At 37.3% G+C, this 24,007-nt stretch overlaps 1 protein-coding gene across 1 annotated transcript in view; it reads left to right on the forward strand.

Annotated features, from left to right (window-relative positions):
- The window catches only part of abca12 (ATP-binding cassette, sub-family A (ABC1), member 12), a 101,906-nt gene that overhangs the window by 54,571 nt on the left and 23,328 nt on the right, over positions 1 to 24,007 (forward strand). The window contains exons 38-63 of the mRNA XM_065252099.2: positions 875 to 1,083; positions 1,277 to 1,356; positions 1,460 to 1,590; positions 2,138 to 2,308; positions 3,476 to 3,640; positions 3,731 to 3,926; positions 4,059 to 4,198; positions 4,537 to 4,656; positions 4,746 to 4,836; positions 7,196 to 7,375; positions 7,639 to 7,930; positions 9,422 to 9,536; positions 9,653 to 9,982; positions 10,726 to 10,795; positions 10,879 to 11,013; positions 12,282 to 12,437; positions 12,711 to 12,894; positions 14,262 to 14,480; positions 14,673 to 14,869; positions 15,308 to 15,465; positions 15,650 to 15,886; positions 17,342 to 17,489; positions 17,667 to 17,913; positions 18,043 to 18,132; positions 21,417 to 21,516; positions 21,896 to 22,023. Coding sequence (XP_065108171.1) covers positions 875 to 1,083; positions 1,277 to 1,356; positions 1,460 to 1,590; positions 2,138 to 2,308; positions 3,476 to 3,640; positions 3,731 to 3,926; positions 4,059 to 4,198; positions 4,537 to 4,656; positions 4,746 to 4,836; positions 7,196 to 7,375; positions 7,639 to 7,930; positions 9,422 to 9,536; positions 9,653 to 9,982; positions 10,726 to 10,795; positions 10,879 to 11,013; positions 12,282 to 12,437; positions 12,711 to 12,894; positions 14,262 to 14,480; positions 14,673 to 14,869; positions 15,308 to 15,465; positions 15,650 to 15,886; positions 17,342 to 17,489; positions 17,667 to 17,913; positions 18,043 to 18,132; positions 21,417 to 21,516; positions 21,896 to 22,023 — 4,289 coding nt within the window. The remainder of the gene's footprint in view (positions 1 to 874; positions 1,084 to 1,276; positions 1,357 to 1,459; positions 1,591 to 2,137; positions 2,309 to 3,475; positions 3,641 to 3,730; positions 3,927 to 4,058; positions 4,199 to 4,536; positions 4,657 to 4,745; positions 4,837 to 7,195; positions 7,376 to 7,638; positions 7,931 to 9,421; positions 9,537 to 9,652; positions 9,983 to 10,725; positions 10,796 to 10,878; positions 11,014 to 12,281; positions 12,438 to 12,710; positions 12,895 to 14,261; positions 14,481 to 14,672; positions 14,870 to 15,307; positions 15,466 to 15,649; positions 15,887 to 17,341; positions 17,490 to 17,666; positions 17,914 to 18,042; positions 18,133 to 21,416; positions 21,517 to 21,895; positions 22,024 to 24,007) is intronic.

The following is a 24,007-nucleotide window of genomic DNA, read 5'->3' on the forward strand; positions in this document are numbered from 1 at the left end:
TAATATAACAATTTACAAAAACAACATAAAACACTCAATAAGTTCATCATTTTAAATTGCATTTGCAAATTCTTAATTAATTTCAAAATGTATTTCAAAAAGCGATCTCCTTATTCTTTTCGCTATTCGATTTGCTTTTCGTTTTAGCCTCTCTATTTAGCTTTTCCGTGACTCTTTTTAAATCGCTTTTTGAAATACATTTTGAAATTTCATTATTTAATTAAGAATTTGTAAATGCAATTTAAAATGATGAATTTATTGAGTGTTTTATGTTGTTTTTGTAAATTGTTATATTTAATTTGAACTATTTATTAATGGATTAATATTTAATTTCTACATAATTTTTATAATCTCACTTTTTATTGCCTAATAAAATGTTACAAAATGATTTTTTTTGTAACTTTGTCTATTTATTTATAGATTAACTAATGATTTTTTATACAAATGTATTAATTGATATTTTTATTGTCCAGGTAGTTATCAAAAATTGAAGTTCTTTATTACATTTTGGATGACTCTTGTGGTCCCCAAACTTTTTAGGTTTAAGCAAAAAATTGTCATTTTTGGGTGTGTCCTTTAAAATGCAAATGAGCTGATCTCTGCACTAAATGGCAGTGCAGTGTTTGGATAGTGCAGATTAAGGAGCAGTATTATCCCCTTCTGACATCACAGGGGGAGCCACATTTCAATGTCCTATTTTTTATGCTTGCAGAGAATGTTTTACCAAAACTAAGCTATTGGGTTGATCTTTTTCACATTTTCTAGGTTGATAGAAGCACTGGGGACCCAATTATAGCACTTAAACATGAAAAAAGTCAGATTTTCATAATATGTCCCCCTTAACAGATATGTTTTCTGTTTTTTTATATCATAGGTGTGTGCTCTGGAAAACATGGACTCTGTGAAGCTTATAAGCCAGTCTTTGTATGTGAATCCCAAACTGCTGTGCAACTTCGCCGTTCCCACTATCCAGGCTATCCGTGTGCTCACGATCGGTGTGGTGAATGACAGCGTCAGCGTCTACGATCTGTTTTTTCAGACGTTTGTGGGAGACCCTAGCACTTACAACACTGCAGTGGACTGGTACTAAAATGACCTTCAATATTACCATTTTAAATATTTATAGCGGCCTGGCTGCATACTCGGTTGCAAAATTGCCATTCGAGTGCTGTAATTACAAAAATGCAAACCGTTTCTTTCTCATGCATGTTTACCTATTGAATTTTTTATGGTCTGGATTTTTTTGATTGTTTTGCACTTGTATTTTTGCCTGTAGGACCTCAACGCTGTCTCAGATTCTTGGCTTTAACATCTCTTCACTGACAACTCTCAGAAGTATTGATCTGCCAACTCCAGGTTTGTACCACAGTGGATATAATCACTTAGTGGTCAAGTGGCTCGGTTTTTTACTTTATTTGTGCATGTCTGCTACGTCACAATGTCTCCTTGTTTTTGACAGCTGAAGTGAAAGTATCAGAGCTGCTGAAAAACACAACGCTGTTTGTTGAGGATGTCATGCAGCACACCAGATTTCCTCTTGAAACCCTACTTGCACTTCTCGATTACCCTTTGCCCAGCAGTAATCTGCAGGTACACCACATCTCTGTCCCTGTGAACACACCAAAGCACCTTAGATGTGTTCAAAAAAAATTTCACACAGTGAAGGAAGCAAGAATAAATCACAAAAATATAATAAATAACAACCCTTCTAAATTTAGGTTCCTCTTGAAAGTACCTCCACATTTTACCTATTTTTGCTACATCTAGCAATGGCGGGTGAAGTGAAACCATTACCTGACATTGATATTTCTTATCTGCTGTAAAAACTGTTTTTTGCTTTTTTGTTCTTATGACAATAACTTTACTTCCAAAAACTTTTTTATTGCATTTTTGTAAAAAAAAAAATTCACATGCAAGTTCAGTAAACTTTCTGTTTAATTGTGTATCTTTTTAAATCAGCCTCTGTTAGAACAGAAAAATATATCAATTGTCCAGTAAGGCTGAAAATATTCACTACATACAGTAAATGGACAATTTCATTTAATCTAAATATTAATCAATGGTGTCACTTGTGAGATGTTTTAAGTGTACAATTTTTGCAACAGTTACAATTTGTTGTCTCATCTTGTTATTACAGTTCTTGAACATGTTGACAGACCTGCAGAAGTGTTCAGACCCCTCGTCTCTGGGACTCGACCCTGAAGGACAGGCTATCTTGAATACTTTCTGCTATATGCCAGTTAGTGAGTGGTACACCCTGACAATTCTTCTGGTTCGGCATGTGGACATGAAGACGGCATTATTCCGGGTAAAGATTATGATATTACTGAATGTTTTCGGCACATATTATGGGGACATGTTTGAGCTGCCTTAATTTAAAAACATCTTGCACTGACATATGTTAACATAGTTCAGTGACATTGTTTTGTATCAAGCTGCACACAGGTTTTGTTTTGGGTATGTTCATAAAAAACTGCTTAATGTAAATGTCCTATATATGTGTAATATAACTAAGGCCTAGTCCTGAATTAATCTAATCCCTGTTCGGAAAACTGCCTTACAGTATAATACTTTAGCTTCAAATTCACTTAATTCAATTTTTAATGCATGCACTTAGAGGGTTTTGCAGCGAAAGACAGTCAAATTTGTTAAAACCAATGACTCATTCATTGACATTAAAGGAACACTCCCACTAGAGTTAAACATTTAATTTTTACCTTTTTGGAATCCATTCAGCCGATCTCCGGGTCTGGTGGTACCACTTTTAGCATAGCTTAGCATAATCCATTAAATCTGATTAGACCATTAGCATCACGCTCAAAAATAACCAAAGAATTTCAATATTTTTCCTATTTTAAACTTGACTCTTCTTTAGTAACATCATGTACTTTTTTTATTTTTTTAAGGCCGATATGGCTATACTCTCATTTTGGTGTAATAATCAAGGACTTTGCTGCCGTACCATGGCTGCAGCGGGGCAATGATATTATGCAGCGCCCGAATGCTGTCCCCTTGGTAACTTTTAATAGCAGGGGACTATTTTTGGGCACTGCGTAATATCATTGCACCTCCTGCAGCCATATTACAGCAGAATGAGAGTATAGTTCCTAGCCATATTGGCGTAAAAAAACGCAACTTTTAATTTTCTGTCATTCTTAGTACACGATGTAACTACAGAAGAGTCAGGTTTTCAATAGGAAAAATATATTAACTCTTTGGTTGTTTTTAAATGCGCAATGCTAATGGTCTAATTAGATTCAATGGATTATGCTAAGCTATGCTAAAAGTGGTACCGCCAGACCCGGAGATCAGCTGAATGGATTCCAAAACGGTATAAATCAAATGTTTAACTCTATGGGAGCTGGAAAATAAGCCTATTTTCAAAAAAAGTAGAGTGTCCCTTTAAAGTGAAATTACTAAACATAAAAGGCTGATTTACAAGAAAACTTCATAACCCTACTACATTCTCTTGCAGCTTATCATATCCAAAGAAATTCAGGATTTGGTTGGATTCATGCTGCAGATGCTCAAATTCCTGACAGATATGATGAGCAAGCTGTCTCCTGCCCTTACCAAACTGCAGGGCTACCTGAGTAGCATTGGAGATCTAAACCTGGTGGCCAACCAAGAGTTTCATAGTGTAAGTTCTCACGAAAAAAATGTCTACTTGTTTAAGGTTAAGCAAATTGAACACCGTTACTTAAACATCTTTGGATGCTCTCTCCTCTAGCTGGTAAGAGGAAAGCGTTCCACCATGTCGAGCAGAGCCACCTTGAGCACAGTCTCTCGCGCCTTGTGCAGAAATGGCATCCTGAGTCTTTTCGCCATCACTAAACTTCCCATCGGGACTGATTCTGATCCATCCGTCCAGAACTACCACGAGAGAGAGCAACTCATTGAGAAGTTTAAAATCCCACAAAATGCCAGTATGAGAGCTTTTTCTGAATGTGCAGTTCAAAGATATGATAATGAACCATCAAGAATCTGCTTACAGCATATAGATTGAATAAGTGCTGTGGTCAGGTTACTTAATATACTGCTTATGTTCTGGTCTCCAGGTCCCTTCTGTATGAACCTCTATTTGGATATGGTGAACACAACAGGGGGTGCTGTGGCCTGGGCGTTCCTCAAGCCCATGCTGTTGGGACAAGTCCTGTACTCCCCAGACACGCTATTGACAAGAGAAGTCATCAGAAAGGTGATGGTTTACAATATTCTGATAAATAACGATTTTTTTTACATTTATGGGTTTCCCAACTTAAATTTTTCTAAGGTGTGGGTGTTAAAAGTCTGATAACTCAGCTGAGAAAATACATTTTGTGAAATAGACTCCACATGGTCATGCCTTACTGTGAATCTACATTTTTTAACAGGGTTTTCAGCTTTTCTTCCTTTTGGTCATATCACTGTAACGCATGGCCTCTCACCTCTGTTGCTTTATTCTTTCCTCCTGAATCCTGAATCAGTACTGTGACGGCGCTATGAGCCATGCAAGTGAATGTAACGAATCAATATTTTCCTCTTGCTGTCCTGCAGTCAAATTCAACACTGAATCAGTTTGGTGATCTGAAGCTGTATGCTGCGGAGTGGTTACAGTCATCAGCCTACGTTATGCAGTCCGCTGACATCCTGGCGAAAACGTTGCCAATTCTTCAGGTATGCTAGAACGTTTAAGAGTAAATCAATTAAAACAACACCCCATAAAGCAAACTCTAACCGATGTTTTATTTAACTGTTCTTTACAGAACTCTCTACGCAGTCCGTTCGTCCAAAACTTCATTCAGGTTGAGACTGGTATCGATGTCGCACAGTTGAGTGCCACGCTCAACCAATTCTGTAAGTTTGAACCTTACAGTTTCATAATGCATAACGGTGGCACTTTTGCCTCACAGCAAGAAGGTCCCTGGTTCGATCCCCGGCTAGGTCAGATGGTCTTTCTGTTTGGAGATTGCATGTTCTCATTGTGGCAGCGTGAAAGTTAGGTGAATTAAAGATGCCAACCATTAAAGATTAACCGGTTCTTTCCATGAATATTCATGAATATCAGCTGACGTCACTCACATCTCAAACTTGTCTTTTGCCATTTTGAGTTCCTGAAGTGGTCGCAAAAAGAACTAGAAGCTACGCCTTCAATACGTTGTGAGCATCAAAATCGCTATTTTTACAACACTAAGAAGGCTCAACACAACATGATACTTTGCCTCGAATTATCACCTGTGTCTCTACATGTGAACTCGAGCATTGAGAACATTATTTGTGTACACAGAGTTTACTAAAAAGAAAGATTTTAAACAACTGACTTTGATTGTTTTGGTGTCCGCTCGCTGCCATCTTGCCAGTCAAAATGTATCGATCTCCGAATGCGACGTACGGAGGGAGGAGAGTAAAGATGGATAGCTCCTAAAGCGTAGTTCCATATAAATGCACAGATAATTCGTTGTTTTGTCGCAAGCGAAAACAATATTGACCTTCTAGTTGAAAAAGGAGCCTCATATGAGATTCATTCATTCGCATTCGAAAATCGATTATTTATGTATGGTAAAGATGGCGAGCGAACACCAAGGTTCAAAACCTTCTTTTTAGTAAACTCTGTGTACACAAACAATGTTCTCAATGCTCGCGTTCATGTGTCGAGATCCAGGTGATACTTCGAGCAAAGTTTCATGTTGTGTCGTGCCTTCTTAGTGTTGTAAAAATAGTGGTAGTTCGGTAGCAGCTGGAAGAACGCATAATGGTTCAAGTAGGCATCACACCCTAACCAAGATATTTTTTTAAAGTAGCGTTTCCATTCATGACAGATGAGGTGCGAAATGTTGTCTTTCGTAGCCATTTCCCGTATCCGTAAAAATCATAGACAGTAAAAGTAAAAATCCGTAAATCGTAGCAAGCCAGCCAATGCTTGTCAGTAGCCTACTGGTACTCGGTAGGTACTCAAGATGGCGGCAGGCAACTGGAATGACATAAAAGGTCACATGACTGATGAAGAATTATAAAAAAAGAAAGATAATGCATAATGAATGCATCAGGTTATTTCAACAGAAAAGTTTTTAAATGGCACCTATTATGCAAAATCCACTTTTACTTTTAACTCTTTCACCGCCATTGACAAATTTTCTCGTCAATGAAAAGAAAACACTTCCCTGCCAATGACGAGTGTTTCCGGCTTTCTGCAATACCGCTATTTTTGCCACTTATAAAACCTGGAAGTATCACCCAAGGGCAAGCAGCTGCATCTCCGTGTATGTTTTGAGGATTGCTCTGAATCTGATCTCTAACAAAAGTCTTTCACAAAAATAGATTTTTTTAGATCAATTTTTTTAAAAATGCTGGCAGCGAAAGAGTTAAGGTGTTTGAACATAAATGTGTGAGGGCAGTGTGTAAACACAACCCTCCTATAATGACAAATCAACCCACTCCTTTTTGTATGCCTATTAAACCAAAGCAGTCTCATTAGACATGCTGTTTTGATTCTCTTGTTAATGTGATGTCACATTGATAAATCCCCGCCCACGGCCACTGACTGACAGTCCTGCATTACCATTGTTCCACTCTCAGTGAGTTGTATGCCATATTTCAATAGGGTTAGATCATTTTGCTCATTTTGCATTATCTCATTTGCATTTAAAGGTACAGTGCATTTTCCTCCAACCCAAATAGGGGCATTTTGTACATAAAATAATAATAAATTATCTGTGGGGTATTTTGACCTAAAACTTCACAGACACATTCTGGGAACACTGAGACTTGTATTACATCTTGTAAAAATGGCCATAATTGGTGCCCTTTAAAATGCATCATAGATTATCATTATGAATACCAAAAGATCATAACTGCTGTTGATGGTACATTGATCATTCTGAGCCATCTGTGTTGGGACCTTTCTTATTGATTTCGTTTGAGAGGATGCCAGCGGTACTTAAACCAACAACTGTTATTTCACCCAGAAAGTTGGCAGAAATGCTCACAATAGAAGTGCAGCAGTCAGCGAAAAAAGTAGTTAAGCACAAGGCTTTAGAGGCACACGTACACGTGATTGTTGCCTCTACTATTACAAAAGATCTTTAATTCATCTCACATGCTCATTTCAACACTCACAGAAACAATTTTCTTGTGCAGTCGAGTGCGTCCTTTCCTACAGATGCAAAACACAACCTGTAGTAGTCAGTAACAGATTTTTCCCTCTCGTTTTGTAAAGCGAACATGACTGTGCTGTTGGAAAAAAACAAGTTCATCATGGATCAGATCACCACCCTTTCCAACCTGATGATGAATCTCTCCTCCTGTGTGAACTTCGACCGATACAGAGGCTTCAACTCTTCCGACGACCTCGACGTACAAGCCCAGAAACTGGCTCAAAACCGAGAGCTATACGCCAGTGAGTACACACTTATCACAAGATCCCACTTCCCCTGACCGCTCTACTCAAGTGATAGTCTCAGTTGAAGACACCACACATACTGAAGAGCCATCAGGCTGTAAAACCTGTAATACAATACATTTGATTCCTTTCCATTGAGATTCCCACTGTTATCGAGGAGCAACATAGGGTCTCTTGGGTTACCATGACGACAGAGCGGCAGCCTCTAGACCCCTTGTTCGAGAGCCATGCTAAAGTTTATTTTTTCTAAATTTTCACAGGCGTCATCTTCAAACTTCCCGCGGAGCCCTTTAACTCCAGCCTGCCACCTGCAATTGACTACACCATCCGCATGAACATCGAAAACTCGATGCGTACCGACCGTGTGCGAAATCCCTTCTGGGTAAAGGATGCCTACATCTCCGCCACTAACACCATGCGGTACAGCAGAGGCTTTGTGTACCTACAGGAGAGCATTGAGAGGTCCATTATTGAAATGCAGACACGCAAACCCATGGACGGGCCCGCGGTACAGATCCAGGCCTTCCCGTATCCCTGTTACTACAAAGATGAGTGAGTGTTTTATAAGCACACACCTCTCCAAACTACACATAAAAGAATGAACCTAACAGTATAGAGGATGTGTTATATGGAAACGTAGTCATAGCAGAAGATTTATATGGGTTTAGATAGCATAACACAAGATAAGTTTGATAAGATCTATTTTAGTAACTTTATATTGATTCAAATATAAACTATTTCAATATCGATCAGTCAGTCACAGTGGCGGCCAGTGACTTCTCTTTCAAGGGACGACGCAAATTCAAAATATGTGCTCGGTGTGTCATGTGAACCCATGTGCATCATGCGTCATGTCAAAATATGTGCACAGCTGTGAATGTGTCGAAAGGTTTATGATAAAATAGATGCTCACATTCACAAAATACTTGTAAGACACTCACTTAACACTAAACTCTGATTACACATGAGATTAAGCAAGTATCTGGCAAATGAGTGATTCTCGCGAAATTAGACTTTCTTTAAACATTGATAAAAAAGTAAATGCTATCAAAATAAGAAGCATACAGTTACAAACATCTCTTCATGTACTATTTTGCACAAATGACATCATACAAACCAATTTTGTTATTTTTTTCCACATTTAAGGGGAAAAATGTCATTACCGCAACGTGTCCATGACTGGATTTGGGTTCTTTGACATGGACATATTTATAATAAAAAAAAAATTACAAAAAAATAAATGTGTGGTATTTGGTGATCTTTGATAAGTTTAGAGACAATAATAAGGAATATAAATGTGTCCAAGACCAATTTTCTCATCCTCCGCAACAATTTATAATCATTGTTTAAGCCCACAAGGAACTAACATTTTCAACAAAAAAAAATTAATTGGAAGGGACATAAGTGACCATGACACTCAAGATGGCTACCGGCAGTTCTTATTTTTTCTCCAAATAAAAGTTAAAATTTTGTTTGTCGTAGTATCTAGACAACTTTTAAGTTCTCATTACCGAAACATGAGTTTGTAAATGCATATATTTAATGTAATATCATGTTGCGGTAATGATAATTTTTGATAATGATAATCTAAAAAATGTCAATAATTCTATAGGAAATATTTTTTAAATCCTCTAAAAATAATGGTTATAGTAAGTTCAGACCTTAATCTTATATATGCAAAAAAAAAAAAAAATGGCTTCAAGGGATATTTAAAAATTCTAATGCTGGACACTTTCTTAATCTGTATTTCGTAAGAATCACCCAAGCGTCTCTTTTATCATAAACCCCTTCGAAGTGTCTGCAGCAGGCACGTATTTTGACAAAGGTGTGATGGGCATAGGTTCACATGACATGACGAACACATATTTTGACACGATGAGCCACACACATGATGGGATAAATATATTTACGTTTTGACGAGGTCCGTATCGTGCGCCCTCGAAAAAGAAGTCACCTGATGGCACTGGTCATCACCTTGTTTGTTAATGTTTGCAAGGTATGTGCTCTCAGATAATTTTTTTCTTTTATCTTTCTGCTTTCCAGATATCTAAACAGCATCGCTTTTGCCTTCCCAATGGCGCTCATGATTTCTTGGGTTCTGTTTGTTGCCAACTTTGTAAAGAAACTCGTCCACGAGAGAGAGCTGCGACTGCATGAGGTACAGAACCAAAACCTATTTTACGTTGTTGGCAATGTTTTCCTGACGAATTAAATAACCACATGAATCTGCTGTATTTGCAAAACTGTAAACTTTTTTTTTCATTCATCTCACAGTACATGAAAATGATGGGCGTCAATCCCATGAGCCACTTCTTCGCCTGGTTCATCGAGAGCGCGGGGTTCCTGCTGGTCACTGTTGTCATGCTCACCATCATTTTGAAAGCCGGCGGGATCCTCCCTAAAAGCGATGGCTTTGTGCTCTTCGTCTACTTGTGTGACTACGGCCTCAGCGTCCTCGCCATCAGCTTCCTGGTCAGCTCCTTCTTCGATAAGACCAACATCGCCGGGCTGAGCGGCAGCCTTATCTACGTCATCTGCTTCTTTCCCTTCATCGTGCTGATTCACCTGGAGGACAACCTCTCGTTCTCTGTGAAGAGCGCTCTGGTCAGTATAGTGCAATACAAAAAAGTTATAAAAATAATGTCGTATTTAAAGATAAGTTGAAACAAAAGGATAGATGTGTGTTGTTTATAAAAATTGCAGAATCCAATAATTATATATTGACTGGTTACTTACATGTTAATCCAGTGGTTCTTAAACTCAAAAATGGTGGCCCAAGTTTAAAGACATTTTATAAAATACATTACTTTATAATAAATTCAGTGTATTTAAACATCAGAAAAATAAGTTTAGCTTAATTAAAATTTTAAAGTCAAAATGAAATTAAAATGAAAAATTGTAATTTGTTTTGTAATATTGTGGCATTTTTTTTTTACAAATTACTTATCTGTGAGCTTCATCATTTTTTTTATTTGTGTGCCCTCATAATCTTTAATAAAATAAGCAAATCTCCTCTCCTACACAAAATTAGACCATTGCTACTTCCGTTTCCTAGCGACTTTAAGTTTTGTAATGTTTTATGACATAAATGTTCTTTCGGGGTCCACAAAAGGATGCACGTACACAAGGGGGGCCGCTCACTGACAAAGTTTAAGAACCACTGTGTTAATCTGCATGGTTGGGCCTGACACGTTTTTGTTTACCAGCTTTTATGTTTGCAATATGTTTTGTTATTTAAAAAAAGTTACAGTTTTTTTTTTTTTTAAATCAAATAATCATTATATTTAATATTTATATAATATTTTAATAGATTGACTGCCCTAATTTGAATTCTTTTGACTTCACAGAGTCTCTTTTCTCCGACATGCTTCAGTTATGCCAGTCAGTATATCTCACGCTATGAGAAACAGGAGGAAGGTAGGGTGACTTCAGAATGCAAACTGTCTGTAATTTCTCTTTGTGTGAGATAAGTACATAACTGAATGTATTGTGAACCTCAGGCATCCAGTGGAGCAACATGTACGTTTCTCCTCTGGCTGGTGACACCTCGTCTTTCGGTTGGCTCTGCTGGCTGCTCCTTATTGACTCACTGGTGTATTTCATCATCGGTGTTTACATCCGCATGGTTTTCCCAGGTATGTGTTAACCCCCTACTTTCCAGGTTTCAGAGCGATGAACAAAATTATCACTCATTTTATGACCCTGTGACCCTGGACCACAAAAACCACAAAACCATAAATGTAAATCATCTGAAAGCTGAATAAATATACACCTTCCATTGATAGGACAATATTTGGCATAAATCACATTTAAATTTGTCCAAATTTAGTCCTCAGCACTGTATTCACTAACAAAAATAAAAGTTTTGATATATTTATGGTCAAAAATTGACAAAAATCTTCATTGAATATGATCTTAATTACATCTGATGATTTTTGTTGATTATATTTCATATTTCATATTTATGTTAAATATTTCTATTTTTGACCCATACAATGTTTTTTGGCTATTGTTATATCCCAAGCTACTTAAGTTTTGTGGTCCAGGGACACATTTGTGGCACATATGATAAAGAAAGTTATGAAGTGCAAATATTGCAGTTTTATGTATTTTTACGATTATAAGGAATGTCAGTAGCTATGTTTCCATTCAAACTTGCTTATTACACACACTTATGCACATAATTGCAATATCACATTAAACATTTGCGAATAAATCAGGGTTTCCATTCAGTAAGCCCGAAGAGAGCAAAATTATCACTTCCTAAATATCAGTAAGAAAAGCATAATAACAGAAAAGTATTTAATCATTTTCGTGTATAATCACCTCAAAGCGTGCAGACGAAACAATATACACCTGTTATCTTAAATGTGCATTCCTGCTGTTTAATTTGACAGCCCTTTAAAGTAGTATTACCGAACCATTGAGATGACAGACTTTACTTATTTATTTAAAACGTACAAAACTGGATTTTAGATGCTCTGCAATGAGTTATGTAAGTTCACAATTCTTTTTTAATGCACATCTAGGGATTTATTTGGATAAAGTTTTTCCATCATATTTCATGGGCATGTTTTCATATCGGATAAGAAATGTATCTTACTTGAGATTTTAGAATTTGCACATCTTGGCATTTCCATTCATAAAAATAGGTGGATGGAAACATAGCTGTTGAGATGTCCATACAGTACAAGATGTTACCCCCTGGTTTATAGCAATACTAAACACATCTCGGCTGTTTTTTATTTATTTCTATAGCGATACTTTTCTGCTCTTATTTCTATACAGTATTTATTTGGAGGCGAGTTCAAATGAATGTCATATGTGTATAGCACCATAACGTAAATGAGAAGTTTACATTCAAGGACACTAAAGGATATTTCAATTTCGTTCTCTCAATCAGGAAAGTATGGCATAGGATATCCCTGGTACTTCCCTTTTACGCGCGCCTTCTGGGCAGACGTGTTCAGCTGCTGTATCAAATCACCAAAGAAGATTGGCAGAGGGTTGCTTTTTACTAACATGATGCAGGAACACAACAGTAATGACAAGAGCAAAGGTACGTGACAATAACTTTACACCTCTTTGGAAATCTTTCAGATTTGCCGCAAAATTTATTGCTTTATTTTTTTATATAGTATGTGCACCCTGAATTTGGTTGATATTGTAACAATAATGTAAACTGTAGTCCTTTAGTTTTTTTTAAATGTGTCATATTTCAAATTTACATAAAATTTAAATGAATAAATCTAATATTTAAGTCGAACGCTTGACCTACGGGTAGAGCTACAGTGACACATTTGTAAACAATTTCATGTTTCTTTCCTATTAGGAAAAAGTAACGGCTTAGCTAATGGAGAAGAAGACTTTTCACAGTTGCCAGTGGGTGTCTCGCTGTACGGCCTCACGAAGACTTATGACAGCCGGCATGCGGTAGACAATCTGAACCTTACTTTCTACCAGGGCCATGTCACATCTCTGTTGGGTCACAATGGTGCTGGAAAAACCACAACAATGTAAGTGTTTTTAAATTTTTGGAAATTTTTTTTGCTTTTGGTTTATTAACTTTTTTTGCATGCAAATACGTGTTTTTTACATTTTGCATTATATGTAGCAGACTATTATTTTGCTTTGTTCAAAAACCAATTGTGCTTTACTGCTTTCTAATAGACAGTCCTTTGCTAAAAAAAGCTGAGTTTTTTTGTGATTTTGCAGGCAAAAATCCTTGATCTTGCGGGACGTTTTCTTAAAAAATGTGATGGAATATGTGGGATATTTATGAAATTGCAGGAACTTGCAAAAACTGTTTTCAGCTTTTAGATTTTTTTTATTGATGTTCATGTTGCGTAATTACATCACTTCCTAACTAATGCTGGGAAAAGATTAATCGTGATTAATCGCATACAAAATAAAAGTGCATTTTTGCCTAATATATGTGTCTGTACTGTGTGTAATTATTATGTATATTTAAACACACACACATACATATATACATTTCAGAACATTTTTATTTATAAATCAATTTTTATTGTTAATATAGAATATATACAAATATAAATAAATAAATAATGGGCTATATTCTATAAATCTATATATTCTATATATATATGTTTCTTAAATACATACATGAATGTGTTTATATATACATAATAATTACACACAGCGCACACTTATATATTATGCAAAAAAATTACTTTTATTTTGTATGCGATTAATCGCAATTAATCTTTTCCCAGCACTATTCCTAACATTCCCATGGCAACAGGGGACATGGCTGCACATGAGTATATGCAACATATTTTAACTTTCTGCTAAGACATATATGACTTTTTGCTAAGAAAAAGCGGGGATTATGAAATCATGCAAGCCCTGCATATTTTGCAAGCAGAAATCGTCAATTTATGCAGCGAAAGTGCGGCGTATTTAAAAAATGCTGCCTCTGCATAAATATGCGGACTTCGGCTGATTATGCATTTAATCATGTGATCACATAATCACGTTTTTCTGGAGGGACTGAATTGAGATGCACCGATAAAAAGCTATTTTTTATACTACTGGCTATCAGCCAATAGTCATGGGCGATATATCCTGTCAATCAAAAGAGAACAGGAAAATGCAAGGAATTTGAGCTATGTGCAATATTAATGTTCTTTATATGAATGAATAACATTCATAAAAATGTATCTTCAAAATGTAGTTAATGCAAGTTAATATAACCACCAAACTATCGTTATCGGCAGATATCAGTCTGAATAACTGGTATCAGTGGAAAATGTTATATTTGTGCTACTCTTCTGCTGTATCCTAAGGCAATATCCTAATATAAATAGTACCTTGCTATTTTATACTATACTATACTATACTTTTATATGGTGTATTTCAGGTCACTTCTGACAGGCTTGTTTTCACCTACCTCTGGCACCATTGAGGTGTATGGAATGGATATGCAGACGTTTATAGATGATGTGCGTAAGGAGATGGGCGTATGCATGCAGTATGATGTCCTTTTTGACCACCTTACCACCAAGGAACACCTGCTGTTATACGCTCAGATCAAAAGCCCCCAGTGGACTAAACATGAAGTGAACGAACAAGTGCGGAAGTATGTACTTTTTTGCACTGTAATACTATTATTAAAAGACTATTCTACAAGCTTGTAAAGGATTAATGGGTTTTAAACTAGGTTGTAGGTTCAAACCCCACAATGGATAAACACCACTATTCTCCAGCAAGGCATTTAACTTTACAAGTACAAGTCAAATTAGTAATATGGTCTGTATTTTCCCTCTCCCAGAACCCTAAAGGAAACAGGCATGTATGCCCACCGCCATAAACGTGTCGGCACCCTATCAGGTGGTATGAAGAGAAAGCTATCCATCTCTATCGCCTTCATAGGAGGCTCTCGGCTGGTGGTGCTGGATGAACCGACCACAGGGGTGGACCCTTGCTCTCGACGAAGCATCTGGGACATTGTCCTTCAACATAAGCAAGGTGAAATTCTCATGCAATTCCTTTTTTGTACCTGTAGCACCCCCCAACCCACCCCCAAATAGACTTTGTTTGTTCTTATCTGGTATCTGACACTTGGTTAAGAATTTAATTAGACTCGAATGGATTTTCTCAAGGTGCGTGCCGTTAAATCCAGACGGGGAAAAATCCAGACGCAGATGTAGTAACGACTGATTGTTATCCGTCATGTTCCCCGTGTTCTCGCCTCTGATGTTTAATTATCTTCCTCGGAGACGGTTAGAGAATTTATCTCAAGCGAGGATTTAAAACCTTAAGAGGGGGGTCGTGTCATAGTCTCCCGTGTTATCTTCAAACATCACTGTCTCTCTCTCTCTCACTGTCTTTCTCTCTCTGTCTTTCTGTCTGTATCATTAAATCTTTGGTTTGATGCCTGTCTACCTGTTTTGTTTAACTGTCCAGAACGCACCATCATTCTTTCCACCCATCACCTGGATGAAGCTGAAGTTCTGAGCGACCGTATCGCCTTCCTGGAGCGCGGAGGCTTGAAATGCTGTGGTTCTCCGTTTTACCTCAAAGACAAGATGGCTAAAGGCTACAACCTCACTCTTACAAAGAGGGTACACCTCATATACTGTTCACTTTCAAATTTTTACATAAATACATTTTTCACACATCAAATTTGTCAGGGGAGGAAGTTGCAGTTACAGATTTAATTCCCAAAAAACTAATCTAGAGATAAAGTTAAAATTAAATGTCACTGTAAATTGCTTTCCACAAATTTTTCATGCATTTGTGATTTAGGTTCAGTCTCTTGATTCAAAAGAGAAGTTTGACGGTGAGCAGCTGAAGGAGTTTATTCAATCCTACATGCCTGAGGCACAGCAGAAGGAGGGAGACGTGGGCGATTTGGTGTACTCCCTCCCGCCGTACAGCCTCCAGAACGCCGCCGCGTACCAATCCCTGCTCACCAGTCTGGATCAGAACCTGGACAAGCTTCAGCTGGGCTGCTACGGCATATCCGACACCACCCTCGAAGAGGTAATTATCAGATAAAGAGGGCCCAATAGCGACCTCCCACATTTGGATCCTAAGGCATGTTTTCAATTAATTCTCTCCATAGGGATAACAAAATTGGGAACATTTGATTTGAAGCAAAACTCAGAAGCAGATAAATACAAATATTTTCATTGCTTAAAGGGACAGTTCGGCCAAAAATGATATTAAACCCATGATTTACTCACCCTCAAGCTGTCCGAGTTGCATATGTCCATCGTTTTTCAGACAAACAAATTTTCGGGTATTTTAGAAAATGTTTTAGATCTTTCAGTTGATTAAATGTAATGTTACGGGGTCCACCAATAGTCCACGACCTTCAAGTCCAAAAAAAGTGCGTCCATCCTTCACAAATTAAATCCAAACGGCTCCAGGATGATAAACAAAGGTCTTCTGAGGGTAATCCGCGCGGTGTTGTTGTAGAAATATCCATATTTAAAATTTTATTAACATAAATAAATACCTTCCGGTAGCGCCACCATCTTAGTCGCGTCCGCATTCAGGATGAGAGCTTACGCAGCCTACGGAGGCTACTCTGCTGCTGCTCTGTGCCCCCGCCCTCCGAATTTGTCATACGTCACTAAGAAAAGTGCGTACACTACGCTAATACTCTCTCCTGAATACAGAGGAGTCTAAGATGGCGGCGCTACCGGAAGGTATTTATTTTCGTTAATAAAGTTTTAAATATGGATATTTCTACAACAACACCGCGCAGATTACCCTCAGAAGACCTTTGTTTATCATCCTGGAGCCGTTTGGATTTAATTTGTGAAGGATGGACGCACTTTTTTTGGACTTGAAGGTCGTGGACCCCGTAACATTACATTTAATCAACTGAAAGATCTAAAACATTTTCTAAAATATCCGAAAATGTGTTTGTCATGGGTCTAATATGTGAAGTTTTAGCTCAAAATACCAAATAGATGATTTATTATAGCATGTTAAAATTGCCACTTTGTAGGTGTGAGAAACAATGTGTTGGTTTTAAATGTAAATGAGCTGATCTCCGCACTAAAAGGCCGTGCTGTGGTTTGATAGTGCAGATTAAGGGGCGGTATTATCCCCTTCTGACATCACAAGGGGAGCCAAATTACCTATTTTTTTACATGCTTGCAGAGAACGGTTACCAAAACTAAGTTGCTGGGTTGATCTTTTTCACATTTTCTAGGTTGATAAAAGCACTGGGCATGCAATTACAGCACTTAAACATGGAAAAAGTCAGATTTTCATGATATGTCCCCTTTAAGAGTGTTGGGAGGCCAATGTGATTACACAGTTTTTCAATGCTTCATGTGATGGGACAACCCATCGCTTATTCTTTGAATTGAACTGCTTGTTTAAATGTTTTGTTAAAAATCATTGTTTTCAGAGAATGTTACCTTTATTTATGTCTGTGCCCAGGTGCACTCAGACATACCATTAACCTTTGCTTTTTCCCAGGTCTTCCTGCAGTTGACTCACGACGACATGGAGCCCGAAGTAAGCAGCCTCCACTCCGTGTCCGAGTCTGTGGTGGTAACTGACATGTTTGCTTCGAGAGACAGTATTCCAGATGACCTCAACAGCACGTACCTTGGAGAGAAAGCCAGTAAGTGGCCTTTTAAAACCGTTCGTTTCTACAGAATAGTTTCACGACCTGTACTTTTCGAATTACCCCTATGAAAGATTTGAACCTTAAAATCTCATCTTAACAATTTCTTGGATTGAGACAGTTTCAATGATTGCCTGGATCTCATGTGGAACGCTGTTTTGTTCTCTCTAATAGGTCTCACCGGTAGCTCAACTGTGAGCGGTGTGGCCCTGACCGCACAGCGCGTGATGGCCATGTTGCTGAAACGCGTCCATCACTCCAAGAGGGATTGGAAAGGTCTGTTTTCCCAGGTGCTGCTCCCTGTGTTCTTCGTAATTGCTGCTATGGGCCTGGGCTCTATCAAGAGTGATCTTCAGCACTTTCCTGAAATGGAGCTGTCACCTGCTCTGTACCACGTTGATGAACAATATGCTTTTTTCAGGTGAGACTCGTCCGCCGCTTTTTGAATGCCGTTTTATTACGAATCCAAAAATCTGGTGTATTTCTAAATAGTCTCTCTATATATATATGGTTTAGTACTTATTATCTACATTTTATGCTCTCTCAACAGCAATCAGAATCCCAACAGCAGCAGTCTTGTCGATATCATGATGTCCTATCCAGGCATTGACCACTTCTGCATGAAAGACCCCAGTAACCCGTAAGTAATCCTCCATGTCTCGGTGCATTCGGGCTCTTTGAGATCAGTAATCAGACCGCAGGCCGCTGTAAGCCACAAGTGATTACACATCACAGCATCAGATCACCTGGCCACTGCAAATGGGTTTCATGATTTCAGATCATTTCGGGTCTGTTTCTAAGCTGCGGTCACCATCTTCCTAGAGTAGCTGAGCCCTGACACTGTGATATTCTCTTTGGGTCTTATCACCTCCTAGGTCATTTTTTCACACTTATGTGCCTTTTCGGCTGCTATGCCATTTTTATCATTCTTTGTTCATTTCCTCTCTTAAAATCTCATAAACATCCCTTGCTTTTTGTGGGATCTCTGTACATATATTGGTTTTATTTTCTTTCTCAGCCAAACTTCTACCTTGCCTCCCATTTGTAATTCCAATATTAGAGCCACTTATAAAAATGTGAGTGTATAGTGGAAGGAGACGATGTGCGTTCTTGTTTTCTTGTGAATTTAAATTTAATACTAATTTACTTACATTTTAACAATCAAGGTAAAGGGGTGAGCAGGGTACAAACTAACGCAGGGTTAATTGTAACGCAGCTACTTTACATATTTCTACAGGTCCGAGGAATCTGTGCTTTTGGTATTTTTCTCTTACTATCAAAAGATGAATTTTTGCAAAGTTTTGATGTGTTTTGGTTAAGATATTGAACAAAGAGTGTTTTGGAGGCATAAAAGTAAATTTCTTCATCTTATGTTTTTCGATTTCTGAGTTGGGTGTGTAAGTCTCCAAATCCAACCTTATATTATTTTAATCACTGTCTTGTTACCTAAAACATAACACCATTTCGAAACACGTCAGCAACTCCTAGTAACCGATACAGTAGATGGGACTGAAAACATTTTTACACAGCAGGGTTAGTGTTACAACTAAGCCTCCAGTATACAATGCTAATGAAATGAAAACAATGTAAATATAACTGTTAATACAATATCAGGGGAAATAACTGACAATTATCATTTTGTTTTTTGTCTTAATTGTGCAGCTCTTTTAAAAAATCTATTTATATGCATTGATGCATAATACAAAGATGGTAAGATAAAGGATCATGGATGGATGAATGTGTGCATATCTATTTATTATAGGCAGATATACAAACAATGTCCACTTTTAGTGTATAGACAGAATTTTATTGAATTATTTGTGATTAAACAAAATTTTCTAGCAAACCCTCTCTTTGTTACAATTAACCCCAACTATGGGGTAGGTTGTAATGTTTGCACTCCTGTCACTTTTGGTGTAATTGTACGATAACGGTAGGTCCCACAAACAAACTTTAAGTGTTCATTTGTAGCAGAGATATGTGTTAAAAATTGTCTAAAAAATGATTAATCTAACTTTAATATTTTTTGAATGATAGAGCCAAAGTCAAAAAGTGTTAAGTTGTGCCCCAAACTCCCATATTTAGTTTTGTTCAAGTTTTCAGAAGAAAAAGACATCAAGTGGGATGTGTAAAGTATACTTACATCAAATACTGTAATCTTGGCACTTTGCTTTTATGCCAGTGGATCCCAAACTGGGGGGGGGGGGGCTGTGAAATGGTGCCAGGGGCCCCACCAGTTTTATGACATTTTATAAATGTTTACCAACCAAAAATATAGCTACTAACCAACAGCACGCTTTTTGGTTATATTTGAGTTTGATTAATTATATTTTTACACAAGCAACACACACATCTCTGCTACAAATGACCATTTGAAGTTTGTTTCTAGTACTTACCATTCTTGGACAATTACACTAAACGTGTCAGAAGTGAAAACGTTACAACTTACCCCATAGGTGGGGTTAATTGTAACAGACAGGGGGTTAGTTGTAACACTTGCTAAAAATTAAGTTTGCAGGCAAATATTTAAATACTATTTTGTCTTGAAGTGGATATTGTTTATATCTTGTTTATATAGACATGTATCCGCATTGTATTTATTCATCCAGCCCTTTTCTAACAATAGTTCAATTATAAATGGATACAAATGTCTAAATATGTGAGAAAAGCAGCACAATTGTGACAATTTTTTTTTATATGTGACCCAGTTTGTAATAACCATACTACAGTTTCAAAATAAAATTCTGAGATAATGAGCATCAAAGTCTGATTTTAGCCATTCATTAAATTATGATTTCAATACTTGACGTGACCTTATTCATTTAATATTAAAGATATGAACAAAAATCATTAATAATTCATTAGACAGGCACATTTATTTTGTTAGCAGCCAGCAATTATTTGTGTGTAGTTTATTTAAAACAACGGGAAGAATTACGCTAACATTAGTGGTTTTCATATCGTAAGTGCTGAGGGGTTAGTTGTAACACAGCGTTACAATTAACCCCGCTGGGTCAAAATATTTTCAATCCCACCAAAAAAGTTGCTAAGAGCTGCAGACATATTTCAAAACAATGCTATGTTTTAGTCAACAAGACACTGATTAAGATGACATAGCATTGGATTTGGTATCTTACACACCCAACTTAGAAACCTAAAAAAAACCTAAGATGAAAAAATGTACTTACATGCCACCAAAACACTCGTTCATCAATAACTATCTGGAAAAACATTATACATTTCCTTTAATTTGCAGGAGATCGCCTTTTGGCAGCGTGAAAAAATACCAGAAAACAAAACGCTCAACCTTGTGCAACAATCTAAACAGTGTTACAAATAGCCCCGCGCACCCCAATCATTTAATACATTTTGTTTAATTCAAAATCTAAGTTTGTGAGGGGAAAATTTTCTTTGAGGGGCCTTAAAGGGATGCTCCATAGAAAGATGAGGGGGGCTTGGGGTAGCACAGGGAGCACCACTGTTTTATGCACACCTACATTTTGATAAAATTACATTTATGCATTTGCAGACACTTTTATACAAACCAACTTGCAGTGCATTCATACCATACAGTTTAATAATTATTTGCAATCTCAGGGTTTCGAACCCATGACCTTTGCCAATTGAGTAACAGGAAAAGTTCAGCATGACAAAATGTTTACAGTCTATTACATTGGAAGTTTCTACTCATGTAACAGAGAGTTCTGCACCATTAGAAACAGGTTTTGCTTGGTATAACAAAAATTAGTGGAACATTAGTTGGCACTCATTCCAACCCCTTCCCAGCACCTCTCAAGAGCTTCTCACTGATAGCTTCACAATTATCACAGCGCTGTCTCGAGTGCTTATCTGGATCTCTGCATGCACATGTTAGCAAGCCAGAGAATGGTTTTCTTCACGTCTAAGAAGGTTTCTTTTCTGTAGGATTTGCATAGACAGGCATAACACAGAACCCCAGACCTGGATCTCCAAAGGCAACAGATCGAATACGTTCTCCACCTGCAAGTGTAGCAACCAAATGCAGGTCAGTCTTAAGCTTCTTAACAATATATTCTGCATTTTCCACATTAGCTTTGAAATATTGAAAGTATTATAAGTATTAAGTGTGTTAGAAATCCTACTGGGTTCATTGCAGGGTTGAGCTCCATTCGTAATTGAAAATGAATTTATGAAATATGTAAGCAAAGTTAAAGATACATTTGTTTCATATTCAAAGATATCTTTTTGTTTAAACATTAAAACCAGTCTGAGATATCAACATTTACCCCGCCAATGGTGAGACTTTACATCATGACTTGTTTGACTGAATGCGAGAGTGTTCAACTGATTAAATTCAAGAATTGTGCTCATTCCTGTATCACGGTTTCTGTTCATTTCATCACTCACTTATCTGTGCATTTCAGTCATGTCCTGCGTCAGGTTACGATCCACCTCACATGCGAAATCCATCATCCCAGATTGTCTTCAACTTGACAGGCATCACAGTAGAAAACTATCTGCTGTCCACCGCAAATGACTTCATTAGAAACAGGTGAACTGGATTGCACACAATATCACAGTATTAAACAAATTTCATGTATGTCACAAGTTCAAATCTTGGCGAGGTGGAATAATAAGGAGTAAACCGCCAGTAGGCTGGTTAATAATTAAAGAGGAAGCCCTTCAGTTTATCCCGTCTTTACTGTGACATTTTCGACCGGCTGACATTTTCCGTGCTAGTCAAATAGCACACAGCGACGGGGCGTGCCGATGGCGTGAAAATACTTTATTACACCTAAAATAGTAAGGCTAGCATTTATTATTCATACATTTGGTCTTCAGAAGAAAAAAAATGTAATGAAGTACACAGCAGTGCCTCGGGCGTTGGCAAAAAATAAAAAGACATCACAGCTCAGGCAAGAAATTGGGTGAGAATTCATCAAAGCCATAAAACTAGTAATTAAAAGTATATCATGGAGAATGTGTTTTTAGTGTTCCAAAGTACTTACACGTTTATTGTTACATAAATTGAGCTGTAATTGAATATAAGAATGCGGGGTAGAACATTAAGGTAATAGAGACTTTTAAGGGCCAATGAAAGCACCCATGAATCTTGTCACAGGTCAACCAGCGCGGACCAAAAGTCTATGGCATTAGTGAAACAGTTTCAATTTAGCCTTCTTTTTAATTCAATACAAACATTTAGTTACACATGACATGATATCAATAAATTATACAAGCTTAAGAGTTAGAAATTTATATGGATTTCAGAATTTCTAATACGGCACTGGACCACAAAATCAGTCCTAAGGATCAGTTTTTTGAAATTGAGATTTATAAAATATCTTTATGGAACATGATCTTTACTTAATATCCTAATGTTTTTGACTTAACAAAAATGATAAACGTGACTTATACAATGTATTGCTGGCTATTGCTACAAATAATACGGGTGCAACTTATTTTGTGGTCCAGAGTCACATGTTTGCATACTTTAGCAGGCATAGACTCTATACTATCATCAAAACCCGATAGTCTTGGTTAGCTCAGCATAATACGAGAATACTTCATGAGCATTCCACTGAGAATCGTAACTTTTTCCCTGCCAGCGTTTCTTCCGGGTTGTATAAGTATTGCGGAAAGCCGGAAATACTCGTCATTGGCAGGGAAGCGTCTTCTCTTAAAAGATTAGTCAATTTTCTTAAAAAAATCCCAAGATAATTTACTATCCAAAATGTTGATGTCTTCCTTTGTTCAGTCGAGAAGAAATTATGTTTTTTGTGGAAAACATTTCAGGATTTTTCTCATTTTAATGGACTTTAGTGGACCCCAACACGTAAAAGTTTTAATGCAGTTTAAAATTGCAGTTTCATTGGAGTTTCAAAGAAAAATAAAAAATATGCACCACAACTTCTCGTCTATCTCCGGTCCTGTGATGCGCCAGCGTGACCTCACGTAATTACGTAATGCCGTGGAAAGGTCACGTGTTACATATATGAAACGCACATTTGCGGACCATTTTAAACAATGGTCCTCTTTCTCCACACTTGTAAACACTGGGGCGTAGTTTCGATACGTCATCCGTGACCTCTTGAAGTGATGATGCATTGCATGAGGTCGCGCTGGCGCACCACAGGACTGGAGATAGAAGAGAAGTTGTGGTTTAAAAGTGCATATTTTTATTTTTCTCGTCTAAAATGACAATCGTTTCACTAGATACGACCCTTATGCCTCGTTTGGGATCGTTTAGAGTCCTTTGAAACTGCAATTTCAAACTGCATTAAAACTGCAACGTGTTGGGGTCCATTAAAGTCCATTAAAATTTGAAAAATCCTGGAATGTTTTCCTCAAAAAAACATAATTTCTTCTCGACTGAACAAAGAAAGACATCAACATTTTGGATGACATGGTGTTGAGTTAATATCTGGATTTTTTTCAAAAAATTTACCAATCCTTTAATTGATGAGTTAACTCATCAATGACGGGCAAAGAGTTAAGATATCACACAAGCCAATATCACACATTTCTATTTGAAA

This window comes from Paramisgurnus dabryanus, chromosome 15 (assembly GCF_030506205.2).
Source record: "Paramisgurnus dabryanus chromosome 15, PD_genome_1.1, whole genome shotgun sequence".
In the NCBI taxonomy this organism is placed as follows: Eukaryota; Metazoa; Chordata; class Actinopteri; order Cypriniformes; family Cobitidae; genus Paramisgurnus; species Paramisgurnus dabryanus.